The following is a 26435-nucleotide window of genomic DNA, read 5'->3' on the forward strand; positions in this document are numbered from 1 at the left end:
AAGAGATGAATGGGGGAACTTTTAGAGAAGGCTTTAAAAAGCCAGACGCTGTCACTCTCAGGGGATGTTACATGTTACTATGGGTGAGGGCACTCAAGAAAGGGCCTTGCCCGCCTCATTCTATAGTGTGAAAATGTGATGGAATACATGAAGATATTGGTAAAATAAGCAGTTCTGGCAGTTACCTACCCCTTTCTTGCTAAGAGTGATTTTTGAGGACAGGACTATTCACTGAGGAGAAAATAATTCCCCTATACCCAAAAGCATCAAGGAACACAGTAAAGGCTTATTTGCTACTTTGCAATCTTCTCCAAAATAATTCGGCCCTAAGCAGAATCATAGATTGTTATTATGCAGGTGATCAATATTTCTATGGTTTTACAAACTTCTTTTCAAATATTTTACTGGGGGCAGTTGTGTATGTTAATTTCTAGTAACAACAATACTGTAGAACAATCATTACATTACACTGAGATCTTTATTTCCTTTGTTACTGAGCCTGCCAGAAAAATCCTAAGGGTACTAGCCCATGGCATCAAAATAATCTACTATAAATAGAGCAACATTGTGATAATAAATATAAAAGTACTACCTGATGAACAGTATTTAAATGAAGACTCCCAATTTTAAGCATAAAATCCTACCATTTCCAGGATAACTGGTTTAATGTTTCTCAGTGTTCATGCTTGTTTTATTCCTCTCCTACTGCAAAAACCTCAGCTTTATTAGCATTTATGCATTATGCATAATATTTTGTTCTGTGGCATATCTATGTACATTTGTTCCATCAGTTTATAAATTTTGTAAAAAATGTAATCATGTTTATACTCTAGTGGTGAGCCAGCTTCTTGCCTTACACTCTTTATTGTTTTTGCTACTTATTATCTTCCTGTACATCACTTATCCACGTTGGAATGTAGAAGTCAAGGAAAAGGGAAAAAAATCTACCTGTGAAGGCGAAAATTTGGCCCCATGTGGACTATTTCACGAATTCTCAGACCATGGGTAGATCAAATACAGGCAGAATGGCTCACAGAGAGTGCTGCATTTGGCCAAGCCAATGGTCTCTCCCACTTCTCAGAGGCATCCTGTTAGCTGCTGTCCCATGTCTCACTGTGCCTACAGATCCTGCCATGCAGGGTTGCTTCAACCTCACTGCCATATAGGCTTGATGTGCCTGGCCTGGGTCTGTAGAGACAGCAGCTCATGTCTTGCTGGGGTTCGGGGGCTGTAGCCAAAGGGGCAGCAGTCTGATTTGTGGGTAAGAGGCAGGGAAGGAAAAAAAAATGGTTACTGTATCGGATAATGCTTTGTGGCAGTGCTGGGAAGCATCCTGGGGCTTCTCAGTCCCAAATGACAGGGATTGGAATTGTGACTGAAAGGAAGGGGCCCACAGATATGACTTTAATTAAGAACAGGTCCATTCCACACGAGAGGAAATCCTCAAATAACTCTTGGATCTGTCAAGAGCAAATGAATTCAATTTTGGTAAAATATGATGACCGGAGTTGAGATAAATCATTATTTTATTAGTGAAAATTGTCAGCTTAGAGAAATCAACATGTCCAAAATCTTTGATTGTCTCAAAAGGTCAAATAATCAATTTCAAATAAGTATGGAGTTTATGTCTATACCTCTGTTTTGCCCACAAAAAATGCCCTTGGGGGGTATGTAGCATATTTTTAACTGAAGAAGCATTTTTCAAGGACAGTACTGAGAGATGGACCACTATATGGAAGTGACATTTCCATTTAAAGGATTTACTAAAGACTGAAATTAAGGATTAAGAGAGGTAAAGTAGAATAGTAAAATTCTCAAAACACTAAAATCCTCAAACACTGAAAACAGGGTTCCTTTAAACTCGAAAAACTTTTCTGATGTAGAAAAAGAGCTGGGTTTTCAAAGTGACTTGTCCTCACCTTCTGTTTTGTATTTATTTTTAGAATGAGGCAACTGGCAAGAAATTCTGTTTTGACGGACTTTATTAGTAAACAGGCTACTGGATCTACAAACCTTTCTTGCTGAATAAATGTGACAGTACGTGATTTATTGTACTTAATATTTTGCCCCTTAGTCACTTCTTTGGCTGAAATCCCCGAACCTCATTAGGTGACTTCTTTCAGTTGATGGCAGATGGACAATGACCACAGGATATAAAATGAACAGCTGTCCTCCTCCCCTTTTGTACCTTTCTCCCTTTCAGCCCTATCCCCACGCCCTCACTTCCAAAATATTTATTTTTTCCTCTTTACTGCCACTCCTATCATAAGGAAGAAAGGAAGCAACTCTCTCCCAATTTAGGGAATACCATGCTATTTCCAGCTACTTCTGGATGTCTACCCCTTTTGCACATTTCCTCCCAAGCCCACAGCGTAGAGCTTCCATCAGATCCTATGCTGGGAGAAATAGAAGGAAGAGAAATGCAAAATGTGCCAGGCTTTGCCAGGTTCCCTGCCAAGTAGCCCTTCTTTTCCTAGGGCTAAGGCCATACAACCTAGCCCTAGTGGTCGGGTCCGACTCATTTTCTGGGAGGACTGGTCCCCATCTTAGGCAGCAGGTGTTAAGTACTGTCCCTCCCCACCCCCAGCAATCTGGAAACTCAGCATTACCACCCCTGCTGCAGTTCTGGCTTTGACCTTGATCTTCAGGTCATAGAATAGTCCTTGTCTTGTCCTCCTACAGGCTTCCATCTCTCTAAACTTCTTTGTGGCACTCTGCCTTGGGAGCAGTACTACACCTGCTCTTACCAGTCTCCCTCCCAAATGATAGAATCCTGCCTCTCGACCTCCCTGTGTCTGGATTTTCCAACAGGCTGTGCTCTCACTCTGCTCTGTAGTCTGCACCCTTCCTTGGCTTCTTCTCACATGTGGACTCTCCTTCCAACCATCTCTTTAATAAATAAAATCCTTGCCAGTTAGGCAGTGTCTTGGGTTTGGCTTTCTCCACAGTGGATGCAGACACATCACATAAATATGGTATACATCCTAAAGATCTCCCTGAAAGAATTCCTGATCAAGAGTCCTTGATTGATAAGAAGATGAAAATTGCTGGCTCAAGTTCTAATATTGCCCATGGATCTCATTCAGCTTGCTTCCTTGCCTCAGCAGTCAAGAGTGGGTATAGTACTGAGCACCGGTGTGGAGTATCACTGAGTCTCTTTCCAACCATGAATTTAATCCGATACAGTCCACAGTTATTTAGTTCTAGTTGTGAGCAAAATTCTGCCCTATAAACAAAGAGGATACTTGTTCACTGCTTAGTCCTCAAGGGCTTTAAACAGTTAAGCTTTAAAGGGTGAAAGTGGATGTACAGAAATGACTGGTGTATAAATCAAAGCAGAGTGAAGTAGGCATGATAATATACAGAGGAAGTGGGGGTCAGAGATACCAGGCTAGGAGCATGAGCTGAGTTTTCATAGAAGAGACCAGTTAGTCTATACCAACAATCCATTTCCTCTTGTCTTATAGTTTACTGCTTCTACTCCTCCTACTAGAACAGCCTTCAATAAATTTTAGTAGAACATATTTATGAATGAATTGCTGATATTTATTTTTTAAGCCTCATCAAGCTGAGTGACAAAGAATTAAATATTTCAAAGGGAAAAGGGTACAGTACCTTTCAGATTGTATTTTATTTCACATAATGATAATTATTTAGTTATCAATTGTAATTATTCAAGAACACATCTAATTCATCTCAATAATCTTTGCCAGAACCTTATGCTTAGTAGAATTTTACAATATTTGAGACTATTGCTCTTTTATAACTTAAAAGAGGACTTCAGAATTTGGGGTGAGGTGGATTTGAGATATACATAAAGTTTATTTAAACTGGTCTTTTAAAATATACAGTCCCCAAAAAGGAAAAGAAACTCCATAATGAAGAAGCAAAATAACCTGAATTATAATCACTTCCAAACCTTTATTTATTGAATCTGGATAACACAGAGGTGTTCTATATATAAAGATTTTGGTTTTTGTGTTAATATAGGTCTTTGAAGATCTAAAACTCAAGTCATAAACAAGTCTTATCTTAATATCTTTTATATCCAAGAATCTTACAATCAAATAAACATGTTATTTAACCTTAAATTCATATGTATTAAACTAATTTCACCATAAAATTCTTCTAAACTTCTGTACTTTATTAATATTTGTTTTGAGCTCAAGTCATCAGAGATTTTGTTTGTCTCATTCTTAGAGATTATGTTTTTAGAAGAGGTTTTCACTATTTCATAACAAATTCCCCAAGGTTTTACTCACTTACCAAGGAGAGTGACTCCTGAAAAAAATGAGAGTCTAATTTAGAAACATATCTCAGGAAGCTCACAGAGGAAATGAATAATTCCTACCAAGACATGGAGGGCTCAATTTTTCCTCCCTCTGAATTAGCTGTTCTGAGAGTAGAGAGAGACTTTCTCTATTGGATCAAGTTCTAAGTAATTAAGATGTTTATGAACTAGGCTTGAGGGAAAAGCTGCTTCCCTTATGATAAATGCAATATAATACCTCATACAAGTAGCATTTTATTCATTATATCTATTAAGAAAAAATAAAAATAAAATGTAAGATCTCTTTTCTTTTACAAAGCATATTCCAATGCACCAATAATAGTACCTCAAACTTCTCTTATTTTCTAGTATTTATTTTTCAAACTACACTCACACAAAGTGAGAAGCTCTCATTTATCTCAGAGACTCTGTAGCACACATAGTGCATAAGAGAACAAATCAGGCCTAAGGACACTGTCATATTTTAATCTGTAAATATAAAACATTTATGATTTAATGACTGCCTCCTGTCTTGAGATGGTTAAAAACAAACGAGAAAAAGACAGTAAAAAAAAATGCCCACAGAAAACCCTAAATCTCAGGATATTCATAAGTAAAGCCAAAGGAAAAAGGTACTAATTCTATAAATTATGAACAAGTAATAGATTCTAGCTGGTTCACTAATAACAAACTGATCAATACATGGATATATATTATTGTCCTCTGGCTTCACTAAAAGCGTAACTTATTGGTGATTTAATGTTTCCTTCTGGGTCAACATTTCCACTGACTGAGGTCCTCAGATCACCATGCCCAAATCCTCTCTTGACATGAAATATCGGCATCGAACCAATTCAGCACTTGGTTATGTACTATTACAGATGTCTCTGTAATAGTTACTTGCCACTCAGGCAAGAAACATTTACGAGCATCTACTTAGTTTGAGTCCCTGGGCTACGGGCTGAGAATAACATGACGGACAAGACAGATTTACTTCCCAAGCCAAACTCTGTTCTTTATGGCATATGTTTTTAAATGCTTTACCTTTAATCCCCATTTGGCCTACAAATTCTATTAATCTGAAGAAAGAGCTAGGCTAAACTGCACAAGCACAGTACTTGGCAAGATCTTATTGAGTGAATGAATCCATGCAGATTTATATCAAGGAAGAGACAAGTCTGACTCTTAACACAACTGTCCAAATGGTCTTTCTTAAGAATTAATTTCACTATATTTTTATTGCTCAAGAGAGAAAGAGGCCATTTCAGGCTTCTTCCTTTTTCTTTTCTTTCTTTCTTTCTTTCTTTTTTTTAAAGACCTTATTTATTTGAGAGAGACAGAGAGAACATGAATGGAAATGAGGAGAAGCAGACTCCCCACTGAGCAGGGCGTGACTCAATCCCAGGACACTGGGATTATGACCTGAGCTGAACGCAGGTGCTTAACTGACTGAGCCACCCACATGCCCCCATTTCTGACTTCTATTGACTTTTAAGTAAGTTTAAAATCCCCAACCAATGAAGAATAATTCTTCAAATGGACCTGATTTTATCTGACATTGACCACAGCCACCCCTGGCCAGACCTTCTGCTCCGGGAAGGTGCTCATGTTCCCACCCTAGGTATTGCTTGAGTCAGTCTTTCTCCTCACCTAGAAAATCTTTGTCCTTCCAGTGACTCATGTCGTCGGCTTTCAGGGATTCTCCTCTTTAAGAAGCCTTCCTGACCTGCTCTGCTCTGAGGACCTGCCCCCATAGGACCTGTACACATGTCCATCTCTGTTTATAGCATTCCTGCAGCTCTCTAGAGGTTTCCTGCTCTGTGTGCATCCAGAGCCTTCTACCAAACTACTAAGTACCATAAAACCCTCTGATTTCTCTCTCTGTCTTTCTATAGTTAGTTAATTCAGGAAAAGGCTGGGAACACAGCAAATACTCAGTGAAATCTTGTGAAGTGAATGAAGGATACAAAGCACTCAGTGCTTCCCTTGACCCCAGGATCCTGTCTGAGAAAGCGGAGTTGGGAGGCATCTGTAAGATAATGGTGTGCAAGGACATCATCTCAAATTTTCCTTCCCTATCCCAGAGGAAATCTAAAGGAAATGGGTAAATATCTCTAAGGCTACAACCATAAATTCCACTAGGTGACTTGAATGAATTGAGTGAGGAGTGTAGCAGATCAATGCTTCAGCACAGACATGGATATGAGATCTTTCATTGGAATGGAAAAATGAAAAGTTCTTCTGTAAACATTTTAGGACACTTTTCAAGATGGTTTAGCTATTGATAACATGATAAATTTCAGGTTGTGGAGCTGTGCTTTCAGGATGCTTTAACTTCAAAACTCATTGGTGAAGACAGCCTGTATACTTACGCATATATTTACACATGCGTGTGCGCAAATGTCTGTATGTGTATATGTTTATGTACTTAGAAAGGGTTGGAGGGCACTGCTGTTACACTGTAGCATAGAAGAGTTTATTTGACATGTTTGGTAATTTAAGATATTTCTGAACACGTAGCTCTGAGGTACTTGGGATTCTGTTGGATAACGCTTATGATAGAATGAAAATGTTTACAAGAGCAGTATAAAAGTATCAAGGCAACAACTTACTTAATTGTGGCTATATGCCCATAATCATGAATGCAATTCATCACTAAAGCTGTAGATAATGACAGAGTTCACTAGAAAATTGACCGTATTACATCCAAATCATCACCCTACACAATGAACATTTAACATCCTTAAGGACTTCCAAGGAGTGATAGGAAATCTGATCATATTAACCATTAGTATAGACTTGGATAATTCTCTCAACACACAAAGAAATATAAATGTTGGGTTGTCTACTTACATTGTTTTTTTTAATAACATGTGCAATATAATTTTTGAACTGAGTGTAAATGCAATGGCTGCTACTTGACCACATTTGCTACTTCGGTATTTGGTCATTTTGGGACTTGTAAAGCTCAGGATGTGTGCCCCTATCTAGCCCCACACCATCCATTAAAGAGAATAATGCGACCACCAAGCACTCATAATGATGTACAGGAAACCATTTCTGAAAAGTTGCGCCCACTCTACTGTACTGACCATTTACCAGCATATGCCATCCAGCTAACACTGTGCCACTCGTTGTTTCTCAGCCACCCTAATCCTTCTTACTGCCCAAGATTTTTATTCTCAAAATGCAGTAAGCAAATGCCCCAGGGAAGTCCTAAGCAATCAGTTATAATTTTTCACAAATATTTTGTTTCATTCCCAAACAATGTGTTAAAATTTCACTTTTGATTCTAAAACTGCCACTCAAAAAAGGTTTCTAAGTATACTTTTTGTTTATAAACGTGAGATATTTTTAATCTGTCTGTCATCTCTCCATCTATTGATCTCTTCTAGCTTCCTGGTTCTGTTACTCTTCCAGTTTTCTAACGTAGGCCTCAAATCCATGCCTTACATAATACAAGCTGCTTTCTGGCCTGGTCAACTACAGTTCCTTGTTTGCAGTGAAGTCAAGGGCTCTTGCTAAGGCATGTGTTTAGTTCTAGTCCCAACCCCTTGGTCATGGTGCTTGCTCTGGCTTTGGGATTTCAGGGACCGGACCCTGCACCCTCTGATTAGCTCCCCTTCCTACCCCTGTGTCATCAGCTCTGTTGCTCACGGTAGGGTGATAGTAATAGAAGAGGGAATTAATCTCCACCAGCTCCATAGTATATTCTTTACAATTTATAAAAATAGAATTTTTTTGTCCCCCTTTAAGGCAGGATAGTTTCATTGGAATTTCATAAAATTCCTACCTACCTTGAATAAAATTCAAATACTAGTAGAACTCTGAAGCATATAAAGAATATTCTCTTGTATTCTTTAATTGGTTGGAAATAATATCTGAATTTAATGTTCATTTCCCTAACAAAAAGTTTAGAATAAATACTTGGAATATAGATAAACAGGATAGCATTTTCAGCATATTTTTTTATATTAATAGCACAATAAATTTAAACACATTGATTCTGGTTAAGAACCTCTAAGTCATTTGCATGTCATGCTAGAGTTTTTTTAGAAAGTTGTTTTTGTAGCACCACAACTTTCATAAACATGAACTTCATTTGTTTCTTATTATAAAAGTCTTACACGCTCATCCCACAAAATTTAGGATACACTTGCTAATAGATCAAAGAAAACTCTCATAAAAGAAAAGACTCATTATTTTGTTTTTGCTAACGCTTTCCTTATGACCACATATGAACCTCTGAACAGTCTGTAAATTGTTGTAGTCATGCTATTGACGTGAGAAGAAAACAACCCAACTGTAATTTGGGTAGTTTCACATAATACCTACAGAAGCTTCAATGAGGCACGCAGATGAGACGGTGACAAGTGCAAGGCTTAAAGAAAACTGCTCTCAGGCACAATCACCCACAGTGAGCTCCTGGCTGTGAGAACACCACTTTGAGATCAGGAGGAGAAGCTACTGAGGGGAACAGTTATTTTGCTAATGGTGGTTTTCCAAAGACAAGAGGGTGAAGACTGTGGGGTGAGGGGTGGGAGGAGGGATGGGACACAGTGAATGAAGGAAACTATTCCCTTCGCTGGGGGCGCAGCTGCCAGCATCTTCACGTCACAGGCAGAGGCCAGTGTTACAGGACCAAGATCAATAAAACTAGCCCCCTTCTAGAAGGCAGTATCTTTCTTTACCTAGAACATTCCTATTGGAAATTTGTCTGTGTTATTAATTAATCTATGCCTTTAGAGATTAGAATGGAAGATAATATAGACAGCAAAGCTGAACACACTTGATTGGGAGGTTCTTTATTTTGGGGTAGCAATTTTTAGCTCTAATATAAAAGCACTTAAAAGAAATATTGCCAGATACAGTCATTTAAAAATTATCCATGTCTGAATTAAACAGAATATTTATGTCAGACATGAAGCCCTAATTGGTTTCTCTCAGGCAACAATAATTGTCTCTTTCACTACCAGCCAATAAAATTGCAGGAAATTTAACATATTTCAATCCTAATCCGAGCAAAACACAACCAGTAAGGTAATTCTGCCCTAAGAGTCTCATCCCAAGCATTCAAAATCCATACATAAGTCACTTTAAAACATTTTGGATTATCTATATCATTCTTAAATACCGCTCCCTGCTGGAGAGAAGTGAGAACAGAATGCAGCATTTACAATTTTTAATTTCATTGAAAAAATGTTTTATGTTATTTACAGCAACGCTAAGACAGAGTCTTCTCCAAATCTAAAAGCATTTGGCACTAGATGGGACACTATGATTAAAACATACACTTCCAAGCTAAATTGCTATAATTGCTAAAAATACTTACCAATGGAAAATTGGAGGACAGAGGCAGTTGTTGTATTAAGGCTTGTGGTAATCTAGAAAAAGGAATATACCAAAATAAGACAAGACAGAAAGACAGGAGGAGAAAGGAAAGAAAGGAGCCATAAACAGAGGTTGTATTTATCTGGTGGTTAGCTTATTTTCATCGGTATGTCTGAACCTAGATGCATTTCATGGTGCCCTGCGGGAAATAAGGCTGAAAGATCCTGATGTAGGCACTCCAGGCACATGTCTCAGGGTCCTGTCAAAAACCATTTTTAGTGTGATCTGCCCGGTAATCTTGTGAGGGCACTTAACACAGGCCCCTCCACTTCCCTTCAACCTCCCCTCCATCCTACACCAGCGGGTCTAGAGCCCAAAGCAAACACCATCAAAAGACTCCCAAACAAAAACTGGGAGGTAAATTAAAAGCAAATGATGAGAACAAGATTATCCTGAAAACTAAATAGAAATAAACAGCTAAAGGGTATAGCACTTTGATAGGGGACGACGAGATGTTCTAAAGTTGATTGTGGTAAATGAGTGCCTCATTCTGTGAATAAATTCAAAGCCTTGAATTCTATATTTTACATTAATGAATTGTGGAATATGTGGATTATTTCTCAATAAAACTGTTACCTCTCCAAAAGAAGTAATCATAATTAAGGGTCTAGAAATACCCTTCCAACACATTTCTACCACTTTCCTTTAAATCTCATGAAGAAGCATCCTTCAACAATTTTCCCCCTTTTGAAAGAGGAATGGTACCTTATTTAATTTGAAAAAAATTTAATAAAGTATTTCTTTATTTTGTGGAGCAGTGACTTTGACCTATACCTGCTCAAATGGGATGAGAATTAGAGTTCTCATTTTCAATGACTCTCTTGTTGGGTTCCTGGCCCTGTAAGCTAATGTATGGGATGCCTCCCATGCAGTGTCTGTAAATTATAAAGGGTACAACTGGGTTTTTACCATGGCAAAACCAGTAGGCAGTCTTACTTCTGCTTCTTATATGTCATAATATTATCCTTAGATTTATCCCTGCATGTTATTTGGCTCCCATGTGCTGGAGTCCACAACTGTGGAAGGGTCAGGAAATAGCCAGTTGATGAACTGCTGTGGAAACTACTGGGAAAACGAGTGAGCAAGCATCTTGTTTTGCCAGGATTCAGCCGAGCTGTGAGTATCCAAAGATCAGAGGTATGCTTCCCATTTCTACAATGCAATTTGGAAAGATGACTGAATGTATGCTTTAAATATGTGACTTTAAAATTCATGAGGAAGCAGGTAAAAGAGGGGAGGTCAAGAGAAATAGTTTACAAATTGTTAAATACCAGCTCCTAATTGATTTTAAATATAGCAAAAATCACTGATGTCAGGGTGTCAGAGGAAATTCTGTTTAATTTCAATCCCTCATTATCACAGATTATCTGCTAAAAGAAAACTGGCCCACCATGCCCAAAGCCCTGTTTCCTGCTCTCTTCCCCTCAACCAGAGTCATTAGAGAAAAATGCACTGAGATAATTTTCTTTAAATAACTAGGATACTAGCTCCTTTTTAAGATTCTTTTAAAAGGCATCTGGGTTTTTTTTCCCATAATTTTTACAGTAACTTCAATTATTTGTCCTCATAAGTTTTCCATTTGGATAAGTTGATCTTACAGTCCAAAGAGGTACATGAAAATTTTTGAAGTTTTCACATAAATTGAATGAATGTTCTTTCCACCTCTGATTTTATATAATTGAGTAGATTCCCAGGTGAATCATGAAACGCTCCTGAATATAAGTTCTTTGAAACAATGGTTTCCTATAAACTAAAAGCACCATGCTTATGGCTAAGGTAGTGCATGAAACAGACTAGAGAGTCTGAGATACTTATCCTGCTGGTGGAATAAATGATGCTATGTCACCTGCATGATGAAATTCCACAGACATGACCACCACTAGCAAACAGCAAGTTGCTTGGAATTTGGCCAAATTTCAAATTACATGTGCTTACTGAGAGTGAGTGATCCTGGACCTAGATTAGTCATTGATTCTACAATTTTTTTTCTCCACCAGGGACGCTAAGGACTGATACAATGGTTAACTGTCATTTCTTTGGCTTTACTCATTTAGCTCATTAGTAAAAGTGTTGGCTACAAGAAGGAATAGGAAAGACGAAGAGAAAAAAGTAATAGGAAGCATTGCCTATAAAGTCTGTTGACCTATGTTTACATTTGGGTCCTATAAATTAGTTGTTAGCCTTGAGTTCACATATGTAATTTTAGTTTGCAAAGTTATTAAGTCTTTACATCTAACATTCTGAAAACGAAAGACCTTTTACATGGCTTTTGATAAATAATACAGCGATTATGAATGTCTGACAGAACTTTTCTCCTATCAAATTTCAGTGGTCTTAAATTATCAAATAGACTCCAAATCACAGAAAATTAGTACAATCACAAAATGAATATGAACTCACTATAGGTGAGGCTATTGATTCTGCACATCTTCCCTGCAAAATTTTTGGGGACTTGATCCTGTTTTAGCCCAAACTTCTCCTTGCAACTAAAATACATTTCAAAATATATGAGAATAATTCAACAAGTAATTTCTTAAAAACAACAATAACAACAAGAGGGGGTCACATAACCAACTTGTTTCATGCTCTGAGGGAGCACATTTTCTCTTAAAGGAGTAGATAAATGGATTCCTCATCACCTTCACTTTAGATCAGCAAAATGAATAAAGTTAGGGTACCATCCCTCAAAATATGGAGATCTTACTGAGTTAAATAAAACGTGTGAGGGCTGCAGCACAGCAGCAGCTGAAACATAAATGCATGGTGTGCCCAAGTGACAGCAGATGCTGCCTCTCACGGACTCTGGCTTTTATTGAAATAAAATGCCATGTGATTGAATTCACAAAATGGAAATGCTCTTGCTGGCATTATGGAAGATATTGCATTAGGCTTACGGAAATTCTTTGCCTGTGATCCTCTGTTTCACAACTTCAGCAAAAATTGAATTTATGAAATATAAGAAGGCAGATTTGTTAAAAAGTGATGTTTGGGGGGCTGCTACCTTTCATCAGTCTCAGGGACAACAGTTTTGACTGTATCCAGTCTTGAGCGCCAAGCAAATATTTGAATTTTCATAAGAATTGTGAACTGACAACTAAATACCTTCCTTTTCATTTAGTTGATCTGTCTTCTGTAAACACAACCTGGGTACAATATATATTTTTGCTCCTGAAACACCAACGCAGCATAAAAATGATTGAAAATTAGAAGTTGGTAGTGTGTAAAATGTGGATGTTATTCCTATATCTTCATTTTATTTCCTTGGAGTCCACAACACAATCCTTCATACTTATGATGGGAATGGAAATCTACATATGTCTTTTTTTTTTCTTTCTTGGATGAAGAAAATTACTTTGAGTATTTTGGTTTTAGTTGAAAGGCTAATTTCACATTAATTATAGAAAAAAAAATCAAAACTAGTCCATTTGGGTACAAAAACTCTAATGCTAAATAAACTGAGGAACAGTGAAAATAGGATTAAAATATACATGGGTACAATAAACTAGATACTTAAGATTTTATGCTACAGAAATATGAACTTCGGCATTATATTTTTAGATATGTTTATTTCTTATTTACCAGTAGAAACAAAAAAAAAACTTGCCAAGCATTTCCAGAAATATTACTGAATGGGAGAACATTCTAAAAAAGGCATTTATTCTAAGCTTAATTAACTAAAGTTTTATTTTATTTTAAGGTTTATAGATCATTAATTCGCTCATGGTACATTATGTAAAATGCACTAGCAAATTTATTTTTTCAAGAAGAACTTCACTACCAGAGTCACATTTGTCTGCAGGAATATTATAACACCTTGTGAGACTTGAATTATGAGCACCTATTATTTTAATTTGCATCCAATTAATTCTGTTTGTGTTCTAATTTCAGCTAAAAACTCTTCAATTTATCAATGTTCTGCAGCTCGTATCTTTAATAAATTAAATGTATCCATTGCCATGAAAGGGGTATTCAAGCAGCATAAAATAAGAACCATGTTATAAAAATTAATTGACTTTCACTTTGATAACTAAATCTTCTTTTAATTGCCTAGCTAGTCTTTCTCCCTTTTGTAATGTGGAAGCCAGTCTTTTGGCCACTTTTAAAGTTAATGAATTTGAAACACAATGTGTGATGTAGGGCTGAAAAATACAACCTGTTACCTAAAAGTCCCATGATAAGGAAGATGTGGGAGAAAAAAAGCAGCACTGAAGCTCAAACTGAAAATCAGAAAAGCAGAGCATAGAAGATGCTGTGATGCTGTAAGTAGAACATCTCTCACAAAGAAATTGAGCCAAGAGTAGAACAATTGCTTTTATATCCTTTTTCAAGAATGTGAAATGTAGTCTTTCTGCCAGAACCAAATAACAACAAAAGGCTCATTAGCTGCAATACTGATGGCTGGTGGTTTCATCACTTTTAATTTAGAATGTTCATGTTTCATTTTCCGTGCAATGCAAGAACTTATCTTTGGCAAGCAAAGTCTAATCAGTCTAAATTAAGGGAAAGTAACCTGCTCCTAAACAATTTGGCATAACCCAAAATTTGTTCAAAACTATTTTGTTCAGTGCACTTTAGCTTTTTAAAAAAAATTCAGTGAAGTTCCTTTGTGTTTAGAACACAAAGTTTTGAAATAATGTGATAGAGTTACTCATCTAACATTTTTGGCTTGCAAAGAGAATACAAGATGGTTAAAAGTGGAGTTTTATACAAGAACTTATAAAGCCATAAATTATTTAAATATGATATATATATATATCTGTGTGTCATATATGTCACATGTATGTCATACCCTTATTTTTTAAAAGCCATCTGATCACAATGATGCACCATGTGTATCCATTGATGCTGCCCATTTTATTACTGAATTCTTTATTCTTCCATTTGAAAATAAAGTATAAAACCACTGCTCCCAATTTTGAGATACTTATAATAGGATTCATAATAAAAATAATACTGAAAAATTTCATATGGCTTTTAAGAGCATAAAAGAACCTTTTGTTGGCAAAAAGCTCCATAAAGACAGTGTATTTGGAATAATGTACATAAATAGCATGTACTTACCAATTCTCTCGGACCATATGGCTCACAGAAGGTGACAGCATTGCCATGCATAATTGCACCACACTGTTCTCCGGTCTCACAGTTCTTACATTCAACCCTGTGGGAACAGAGAACACACCCCCAGTCTGAAAATTATGTAGCACAAAGTGGTCTATTGCTCAGGTAAGGAAAGATATAAATCACTGTTTTTCAGTTTAAATCAACATTTTTAGGAAGGTTATGGTTTTTTGTATTGTGACATGTTTATGAAACACGAAACCAGAAAGACTTGAACTTCAATCCCAATTCTTTCAGTCACTCGCTATGGTGGGTAAGTTATTTAATTGCCCAAAGTTTTGGTTTTCTCGCCTGTAAAATGAGGGTAATAATATTGACCTAAATCTCTCATAGTTGTCATGAAGATTAAATGAGAGAATGCATGAAACACAAGAGTACAGAACCAATCTCCTAGTAGGCACTTAATGGCAGATGGTATTATTACTAGTAATTACATATAATACATACATACCATATCCAATACAAGGATGTTTACAAATATTAATGATAAGCAAAGTAATATACACTTAATTAACACTTGTACCTCTGAAAACAAAAGATGCTTTACAAATTTTAATTTTCTCTTGAGTTGTTTAAGTTTAAAATTACTGTCCTCAAATAAATCTGAATGTCTATAAAATATAACATGCTAAAAATAATGGAATCAGCTTATATTTAGTGTACATATTAATATGAAATATATACAAATTCTAAATCAAGCAAATGTTGGATACTGAATTGATACATTAACCTTGAAAATAATTTAATTAGCTGCTTTTTTTTATTATGGCAAAATGAAGTGGTCAATACAATTTTAGGACAGAATGTCAAAAATAAATTTATTCATGCTTTTAGTAGAAACTAAGGTATAGAAATTCTGGATTTGACTCTGCATATTTACAGCAACACAATGCTCTGCATCATGACATCTCAACCTACAATCATTACATACCTAACACGTAGAAAGGATAATCTATGTTTCCTCTATCTGAACCGCAAACCACATGAGAGCTATATTTCATGCAGAAAGGACATTTTCAGACTTTCACATTCTAGGTGCCAAACATTGAGGAAAGAGCAGTATGCCCTTTGTTTTCGTGATCACTGTATTTCACCCTTTCAACTGTTTGCTAATTTCAGAGAAAGAGGGAGTCAGAATTCCCATTCAGGGAGGAAGAAAACAAAAGTGGGAAAAGATACCAGATATCAAAACAAAGCCAAGAAGCAGAAGCACAGTAAGTAAGTAAAAACTTGGCAAATAAAGATTAAGTATTTCCTACATGTGAATTGCATGGATTAAGTGATTGGTATTATTCTTTTGAGCTGTGTTCCCATATAAGCCAATCAGTAATGTCAAGAACCTTTGATTTTTTTTTTTTTAGAATAAACAGAGAATAATTTCTGATACGGAATTTAAAATGCTAGTATCTCATAGCATCACAAATCTTAGTTAGGAAATTGAAATCTTCTCTTGATTACCATGAAGCAAATTTCTAAAAAAAAACCTTTGACATTAGAAGAGACATAATAGTAGCTTCATAAAGGTGACAAACAGCTCTCTTCACTGTTTTATGCCTGGAATGTTGTATTCCACAAATATCTGTTGAATGAATGAAGGGATATAAGACAGCCTCATAAACAGTACTATTATTAAGGCTTGAGGTCTTAGAATAGTACCTACACATAGCTAACATGATGTGTTAGTGTGTTAGCTATTATTATTATTTTCTTTTTTATTATTACAGATTTCCACCATTTTCATCCAGAACTGGTATCCCAGTTGTTTTTTTCCCCCAGAAAGAAACTATTACACGAACTTCTTATTACTGTTTCTCTATCTTTAAATTATAAATTAATTTTTTTCAGGGGATGTGATTGTTATAAAAGCTCAGAGAAGTAGCACAAAATTATAGTGGGGTTTTTACTTAGTGATAGATGAGGATTATTTAGCCTCCAAGTCATTGTGAAATGACTTCAGAGAAACATCAACTTTGACAGAGAAAAATTTTAAACATGTTCAACCCTCACAATGGCTATCTGCCATTTTCATCCAGTGACTGTAAACTAAAATCTTCATTATTGTGAAAAGCTGGAAGATTTTTCTCCAAGATCAAAAACAAGACAAGAGTGCCCACTCTTGCCACTTTTATTCAACATAATACTAAGAAGCCTACTCATAGTAATCAGACAAAGGAAAAAGAAGACTTCTGAATTGGTAAGGAAGAAGTAAAACTGTCATTCTTTGCAGATAACATGACACTATACATAGAAAACCCCAAAGACTCTACCAAAAACTATCAGAACCAACAAATTAACTCCGTAAAATTGTAGGATACAAAATGAATATACAGAAGTCCGATGCATTTCTAAAAACTAATATGAAACTAGCAGAGAGAGAATTAAGAAAATAATTCCACTTACAATTGCATCAAAAAGAACAAAACACTTAGGAATAAGTTTAACCAAAGAGGCGAAAGACCTGTACTCTGAAGACAATAAAACATTTATGAAAAAAATTGAAGATGACACAAATAAATGGGAAGATATACTGTGCTCATGGATCAGAAAGATAAATATTGTTAAAATGTATGTACTCATCAAAGCAATCTATAGATTCAATGCAATCCCTAGCAAAATACCAATAGTATTTCTTATAGAACTAGAACAAATGATCCTAAAATTGATATGGAATCACAAAAAGACTCCAAATAGCCAAAGCAATGTTGAGGAAGAAGTACAAAGCTGGAGGTATCACAATTCCAAATTTCAAGGAATACAACAAAATTATACTAATAGAAACAATATGATATTAGAACAGAAATAGATATACAGATCAACGGAACACAACAGAAAGCCCAGAAATATATCCTTACTTATGGTCAATTAATCTGTGACAATGGAGGCAAGATTACATAATGCAGAAAAGAGTCTTTTCAAAACAGGGAAGCTACATGCAAAAGAATGAAACAGGGACGCTTTCTTATATCTTATACAAAAATAAACTTAAACCTGATTAAAGACCTAAATGTGAGATCTGAAATTATGAAACTCCTAAAAGAATACATAGGCAGCAAACTCTTGGACATGGGTCTTAGCAATATTTTTTGGATTGGTCTCCTTAGGCAAGGGCAACTAAAGCAAAAATAAACTACTGGCACTACCATTAAACTTAAAAGCTTTTTGAGCAAAGGAAACCATCAACAAAACAAAAAGGCAACCTACCTAATGGAAGAAGATATTTGCAAATGATATCTGATAAGAGATCCCCAAAATATATAAAGAATTTATACAACTCAACACCAAAAATCTAAATAATCCAATTAAAAATGGGCAAAAGATATGAATAGACATTTTTCCAAAGAAGACATATAGAGGGCCAACAGATGTATGAAAAGATGCTCAATATTGCTAATCATCAGAGAGATGCGAAGCAAAACCACAAAGAGCTATCATCTTCACATATGACAGAATAGCTAATCAAAAAGACAAGAAATAACAATTGTGAGGATGTGGAAAAAAGAACCACTGTGCTCTGTTGGTGGGGATGTAAATTGGTTCAATCTTTATGGAAAACAGTATAGAGGTTCCTCAAAAAATTAAAAAAAGAAATACCACATGAACCAGTAAGTCTACTTCTGGATATTTGCCCAAAGAAAGCAAAAATATTAACTCAAAAAGATAAATATACCACTATGTTTATTGCAGCATTATTTATGATAGCAAAGATGAGGAGGAACCTAAATGTTCATCAATAAATAAATGGATAAGGAGGATGTGATACACACACACACACACACACACACACACACACACACATAGACAGACAGGAATATTATGGAGCCATAAAAAAGAATGAAAGCTCACCATTTGTGACTACACAGATGGACCATAGGGTATTATGGTAAGGGAAATAAGTCAGACAGAAAATGATAAATACCATATAATTTCACTTACATGTGGATTCTTAAAAAAATAGAAACAAACAGAAAGAGATTAATAAATAGAAAACTGGCAGCTGCCATGGGGTGGGGGAGGAATGATATAAGCAAAGGGAATTGAAGGGTACAAACCGCTAGTTTATAAAATAAATAAGTCACAGGGATATAAGATACAGCATAGGAAATAACAGTCAATACTACTGCAATAACTGTGTGATGACAGTAACTATACTTATCATAGTGATACATTTTGTAATGTCTATAAATGTCGAGTAACTATGTTGTATACCTGAAACTAGTATTACATGTCAACTCTACTTCAATTTTAAAAATACAAGGCAAACAACCAGATTAAATAACTAATAATAAATGCATCATTGTTGATATGAAGTCTGAGGCTTGATGTTGGATTCCCATAGCAATCACCATTCTATCTATAAGTATTGATCAGCAGTCTCCAAATCAACTGTGTATCAGAAAAACAATACATTCTCCTTCCCACAGCTTTTATTTTAAAATTTATTTTATTTTTAAAAAGATTTTATTTATTTGACAGAAAGAGAGCACAAATAGGCAGAGTGACAGGCAGAGGGAGAGGAAGAGGGATAAACAGGCTCATTGTGAGGGTCAATCCCAGGACCCTAGGATCATGACCTGGTAACAGGAGTTAAAAAGCCAGTAAGTTCAAGAAAAAAAAGCAAATAGGTAAGAGCCCTTCTCCCCATTTGGCTCAACAACCCTTTCAGACCTTGTTTTTCTTCGTTGTGCTATAGATCCAGAAACAAAATAAAATTCATAAAAGCACTGGTATCCTGTTGAATGTAAAGATTTAGAATGACCATGTATTTAGAATTACTCACTGGGTTGCTGTATTTGGAAGAACAATGGCTTCAACAATGATTGATGGAGCAAATCCATCAACTTTCAGCCAATGTCTTTTAAATATCCTTTGCTTGAATGTCTCACAGTCTGAGAAATTATTAGAATTTATCCTGAATGCCCATTGTTCTGGGTGGTCAAATGCAACATACATGTAGCTGCCGATGTGTTATTTATTCATTCATCATTCATTAATTCATTCTTGTAAATAACAAACTTGTGTTAAGGACCTACAGGCACTGAGGTCAAAGACCAATAAAACAGTGACATTTTCTTCAGGAGTGTACACTACAGAAGAAGCAGAGAAATAAGTACGCAATTGCAACGCAGGGTGCCAATGCCATGAGAGCTATTCACTGCCTTCTTTTATGAGTCAGATATTCTAAAGCCTATTTGAATCTCTCAGACTTCTCTATAAGATAGTTGTCAGCATCCTCATTTTACTAACCAGAAAACTGAGCTTCAGATAAGTTTAACATTTATTTGTTCAAGCCACATAGTTGCGAGGGTGACAGGGCTGCAGTCTGGCCCTGGGCTTGCTAATTCCAAAACCCATCACATTTTCCATAGCTGCTCACTCTTTATAACAGGAGTCTGCACTGGTTATTATGGTACCTAATTCAGACTGAGGATGAAGGCAAAGTTCCCAAAGGAGGTGGTCCCAGAACTGGTCCTGAAGGAGGACTGGGAGTTATTCAAGCAAGGAAGAAAAGTAAGGGTGTAATAGGGCACAAAGGACACAGATTATGACACATGAGAAGAGCTGCCATTTCAGTGAGTTAGTGTGACGAGAACCATACTGGTACCTAGAGAAGGATGGTGTATAATGGGCTCGAAAGTGGGAACCAGTTCATGGAAGGCCTCATGCACCATTTACAAAGTGATAGGTGCTATGCTACTAGCTCTACAAACAATGCCTCAATAAATTCATATAAACCTTCCTCCCTCCATTTTTAATCCCCATTTAGAGGATGTTTAAACTGAGATTTAGAAATATTAAATAACTGTCCAAGGTTATACACTTTAGAAATGATAGAACTGGGATTCAAACTCTCATTATTCTATTTCCAAAGTCATGATACAAATCCAACTCTTAGTAAAATGACTCTAGCAAATGATGGACTGGAGGTAGAAAAATCAGGACTACTGATGTAACACAAGTAAGACATGATAGTGCCCCCAAATAGCGTAGAGATGGGGAAGAGTGGGCATATTCTAGAATATTCCTATTCTATAGAAATGTAAGCCATATATGTAATTTTCAACTTTCTAACGGCAACATTTAAAAGTAAAAAGGGAGGTACCTGGGTGGCACACTTGGTTAAGCATCTGACTCTTGATTTCAACTCAGGTCATGATCTCAGGATTGTGAGATCAAGCCCTGCACCTAGCCCCCTGCTCAGCTTTCCCTTTCCCTTTGCCCCTTCTCTCTGCTCACACAAGTGTGCTCTTTCTCTCTCAAATAAATAAAATCTTTAAACAAATAAAAGTAAAAAAAAAAACCAAGTTAGTTTTAATTATGTTTTATATAATCCATTAGATGCATTATATTTTAACATATAATTAATTAATGGAAAATTATTAGTGACATAGCTTACATTCTTTTTTCATACTAAGTCTTCAAATTGTAGGGTATAGTTTATACTTACAGCACATCATCTCAATTCAGTCTAGTCACATTTTAAGTGCTCAACAGCTGTATGTGACTAGTGGCTGCCATATTAGACAGCATATCCCTAGAGAATTACAGACTGCTCTCTGGTTCTGCCCATAACTGGAGGTGACCAGCTGACAATGCTTATATGTACCTGAACGTCAGAGAAAGAAGATCATCACTGACATGATAGTTTAAGATATGGTTGAAATCATAGGAGTGCATGGGAATCAGGAGAGAGGGAAGTGAGAAGAGGTCCAAGAATGGATCCTGAGGGAGCAATCAATCATATTGCCTTTAGTCTGGTTTCTGGAGAGCTCTAACCATCATCATGACCTTTCAATGTGCAGCAATCTGGAGGTAGAAAAATCTCTCTCCTATCTCCTTTTCTCCATGATTATAGGCAGTGGGTTCACTTCTGTTCCTAAAAATCTGTGTTGCTCATAAGGTGACTCTCCTAATAGTGACTCTATAATATGACCTTCCTTGCATTTTTTTTCTATAAAGTTGAGCATTGTAATACTGTGCATATAAAAAAAGAAAGGGAAAGACAAATTATAATTTCATCATGAAACAATGAGTATCAGAAAGGAAAAGACAGAAAGGAAAAGCAAATCATAATTTCATCATGAAACAATGATCCTGATGGAGACGAGACAGTACAAAGGCAACCAGTGCTCATGGCTTCCCAGAAGAAAAAATGATCTATGTCAGAATCTGAGAAGGTGAGTTTTGAAAATCTACAGATGTAAACAAATATCCAAATGCCAAGAAAGTAATTGCTCAATCACCACAGGATATAAAACAATACCTAATTGCTCTTAAAGTCCTATCTTCCTCTCTTCCCCAGAATGCCTCTGCATCTAACAACTTGATTTGGTTGAGTAGAACTAGGTACTTAACCCCAATGGATGCACTCTCTGAAGAATATTATTATCTTATTCTTCCCTTATGGAAAAGTTCTACAAGTTCTTAATAACTCAGTAAGGTTTCAATTTGCAGGATGATAAGCAGTGCAATTTTTTTTTCAGGCTTTCAGAGGAAAAAGAGGCAGTTATAAAATAGGTCATGGGATGAAAAGTAAGCATAGGAAATATAGTCAATATTATTGTTATAATGTTGTATGGTGACAGGTGGTAACTACACTTATCGCAGTGAACCTCAGTAATATATAGAATTGTTGAGTCCCTGTGTTGTACATCTGAAACTAATATAATATTGTATGTCAATTATATACTTCAATAAATTTTTTAAAAAGGTGCTGTTTGTTCCTAACATTTAAACTGTGGCCTAACGATTGAATTTTCTCAGGAAAATGATGGGCTTTGTCAAGTTAGGTAGCATATTCTTCAGAGACTGGTTGGAAGAAGAAAGTTTTAACTAACCCAGTTAAACAGATTTTTGTTTTTCAATTTAAAAAGGAATATTACCTTCCAGGCTAAGGATTAGAAATGAATTACTTCTCTGCCTAATAGTTAAAGTAATACTGAAGATTTCTCTAATCTAAGAAAACTTCCTCCTTCTTTTCCTTTTTTTCTTTTTAAAGATTTATTTATTTATTTCTGATAGAGAGAGAGAGAAAGAGAGAGAGAGAGAGAGAGAGAGGCAGAGACACAGGAGGAGGGAGAAGCAAGCTACATGCCAGGAGCCCGACGTGGGACTCGATCCCGGGACCCCAAGTTTGCGCCCTGGGCCAAAGGCAGGCACTAAACCGCTAAGCCACCCAGGGATCCCCCCTTCTTTTCCTTTTCCCCACTATGAAAAACAACATAAGAATCTGACAAATACCATGGCACATCATATGAACTGCATACCTCTAAATATATTCCATTATGAACAGTATGATTAAAAGACGTTTTAAGGAAAAGGCTTGCTATCCCCAAAGATCATGCAAAGCCTGAATCTATTAAGCCCTCTCTGAACCCATTTATCACATGCTTAGGTTCCACATGAAGCTTATCTATTACTAGAGTTACAGATCATTGCACGTTCAGGTTAGAGTGCATCTGAAATATCACCGAGTCTCGTCACCCCTCATTTTACAAATGATAGAACAGAACTAGAATTCAGATTCCCTGACTCCTTGTCCAACACTCTTCCCATGCCACTTGAACGTAGTCAGTAAAATAAGAGGAAAGAACTCCAATTCTATAAAAACAATTTGCATTTAAAAAAATGTTTGTCATTCTTTTTGGTTCAGTCTATTTTAAAAGCTACCATGACTCCTCTTAAAAGTTCTTTTTTTTTTAATTTGATAAAAGGATTTTGTTTTGTTAATGAAAATGTACAAAAATAAGAAAAATGTCATAGACTTCATAGGACATTTTAAGAATGAACTCGACTCCAAGGAATACATACATATGGTCAACAAGCACATGAGAAAATGCCCCGCATCACTGGCCATCAGGGAAATACAAATCAAAACCACAGTGAGATACCACCTCACACCAGTGAGAATAGTGAAAATTAACAAGACAGGAAATAACAAATGTTGGAGAGGATGTGGAGAAAGGGGAACCCTCTTGCACTGTTGGTGGGAATGTGAACTGGTGCAGCCACTCTGGAAAACTGGGTGGAGGTTCCTCAAAGAATTAAAGAGAGAGCTACCCTATGACCCAGCAATTGCACTGCTGGGTATTTACCTCAAAGATACAGATGCAGTGAAATGTTGGGACACCTGCACCCCAATGTTTATAGCAGCAATGTCCACAAGAGCCAAACTGTGGAAGGAGCCTCGGTGTCCGACAAAAGATGAATGGATAAAGAAGGTGTGGTCTATATAAATACAATATTCCTCAGCCATTAGAAATGACAAATACCCACCATTTGCTTTGACATGGATGGAACTGGAGGGTATTATGCTGAGTCAACCGGAGAAGGACAATCATTATATAGTTTCACTTATGCAGGGAATACAAAAAATAGTGAAAGGCATTATAGGAGAAAAGAGAGAAAATGAGTGGGAAAAATCAGAGAGGGTGACAACACATGAGAGACTCCTAACTCTGGGAAACAAACAAAAGGTAGTGGAAGGGGAGGTGGGTGGGGGGATGGGGTGACTGGGTGATGGGCACCGAGGGGGCACCTGACAGGATAAGCACTAGGTGTTATACTATATGTTGACAAATTGAACGCCAATAAAAACAATACACATATTAAAAAAAGAAAATATTAAAATAAAAAATAAAAAAAATCTTTAAAAAAAAGAATGAATTCAACTAAAGTACATCATCAAATTCAATATTCTTTTGCTTATGTACAACCTTAGATAGAATTCAACACTATTTTATACATAGAAACTATCACTTGTTTTTTTTCACTAAAAAACATAAAAGAATCAGTAAACATAAAGTCAGGTAGTTGTTGACCACTATATGTAGGGTCAAACCACAAACAAAAGAAAAAGGGAAAAGAAAAAGAAATGCTTTGAACCAAGGTTTTGTTCTTCACCGTAACAAGCTCTTTGGCAATTTGACACTTGTTATTTGATGTCAGTTCTCTACCTTTGTTTTTTATTATTTAGGTGGCTGTGTTTGGGATAAAGAATTCTATGTGATGTGCATTTATGCTGTAGAAAGTATATTCCAGAAGGTGTAATTATGTTTTCAATCCTGATTGAAAAATTATTAGGCTGGAAAACATGCCAACCACCCATTCGGTAGGCACAGGGGAAGCTGAAGTGAAACGTCCCTGGAGTATGTGGTCCCCATGTAATGCAGTGACACACATTGGACTTTCAGGATACAGAAAAGAGGAGGAGGAGTAATGAGAAAATTGGCTCCTTCACACAACAGGAGATTTATGAATGGTTGGTGGTGATATCATCCTCATAACAATAAATAAATAATTGAAATATTATTTTCTCAAGAGCAATCTAATTACATGGCTCATTCTTCTTTTTAGATCAGAGTGAAATCACTCTGCCTTTAGTCAGGCATTCTGCTGAGACAAGTTAATCACCTGGAAACTACTGACAATCAGTTATCATCAAATTCTCATTTGAGATACATGCCGTTTGTCCCCAAGATTGAGGACATCGGACTATCTCTCCAGAATTTATTGCCTCTGAAAAAGTCAGTGTCTGGGACTCAGCTGCAAAGCAGCAATCTAGCATTCTATGAATCGGAATTGTGTATTTACCAGCATTTCTGAATGGAGATATTAAAATAATTTTAATATTCATATCGACTAGAAAAAGAATTTTAAATTAGAAAAAGAAAAAGAAAAGAAAAATCTCTTGATCCCAAGGATAACATGGCTCTTCTCTCAGAAACTGCTCATACTGCATGTCTGACAAAATCTGATGTGTGAGTTTGTAAGGCAAGGCCAAATATGAGACTCATGAATCCACCAAAGCAAATAGAACCCTGAGGGGCATTTGGTAGCTGGGCAGTCAGTTGACTGCTTCTGGAGACACCAGAGCTCCTTGTGCATTCTATTCAAACTCAACAGCCAGAACATTCAACCTTTGACTGTATTTTATAATAGACCATGTTTCATAATGAAGAGGGCATAACTATTTTCTCGTGAAAGATTAAGCTTAAGAAAAACTCTATTCTCTTTGTAAACGTGGAATATTTTTAGAAAAACAGTAAGGAAAGTTCACTCTATAAGACTGAGAATAATATCACCTTCAATGATGTCATGCCTTTTTTTCTACGAAGCTAACACATGCCCTAAATGTGAAAATGAGAAACCCCATTTATGGCTCATCCTCATTACTTCTCACTGAGGTAGGTAAGAGAACTCTTTTTATTTCACTAGGGAGTTTTAAATTTTGATCTCTCCTTTGTTAACAGGTACAATGACAAATATTATTTGGGTTGAAAATAACCCTTCTAATACCCTACTACTGCATGCAATATTCTGACCTCCTACTATGGTGAATTCCACTACATGCTGCTTGAAGAAATATTTTCTTCCTTGTTTCAAATGTACTTGACATTTAATTCCATTGAGTGAGCTCTTACTTCTGTCATCTAAAACAGAGATTAAAGAAGGAAATAATAAGCCTCAAGATTCACACTTTACTTTATTGGTAGGACACCTCCTGGTTAACCTTTCTATTGTAGACGAAGCTTTTCCCCAGAGCAATGACATCATGGTAGGAAAAGAAGAGGAAGGAGGGGGAAGGAAGCAGGAGAGGAAGGCGAGAGGAGAGTTTTGTCATAAGATAAAAAAGTTATTAACAAAAGAGAAGAAAGAG

At 36.2% G+C, this 26435-nt stretch overlaps 1 protein-coding gene across 2 annotated transcripts in view; it reads right to left on the bottom strand.

Annotated features, from left to right (window-relative positions):
• The window catches only part of RELN (reelin), a 498553-nt gene that overhangs the window by 235777 nt on the left and 236341 nt on the right, over positions 1-26435 (bottom strand). For both annotated transcript variants that reach the window (XR_012014160.1, XM_072791484.1), the window contains exons 7-8: positions 14723-14819; positions 9603-9654 (exon numbers count right to left, since the gene is read on the bottom strand). Coding sequence is in view for 1 of the 2 variants with exons in the window: in XM_072791484.1 (XP_072647585.1) it covers positions 9603-9654; positions 14723-14819 (149 nt within the window). In the remaining variant the exon portion in view is untranslated. The remainder of the gene's footprint in view (positions 1-9602; positions 9655-14722; positions 14820-26435) is intronic.

This window comes from Canis lupus, chromosome 21, assembly GCF_048164855.1.
Source record: "Canis lupus baileyi chromosome 21, mCanLup2.hap1, whole genome shotgun sequence".
Lineage (NCBI taxonomy): Eukaryota > Metazoa > Chordata > Mammalia > Carnivora > Canidae > Canis > Canis lupus.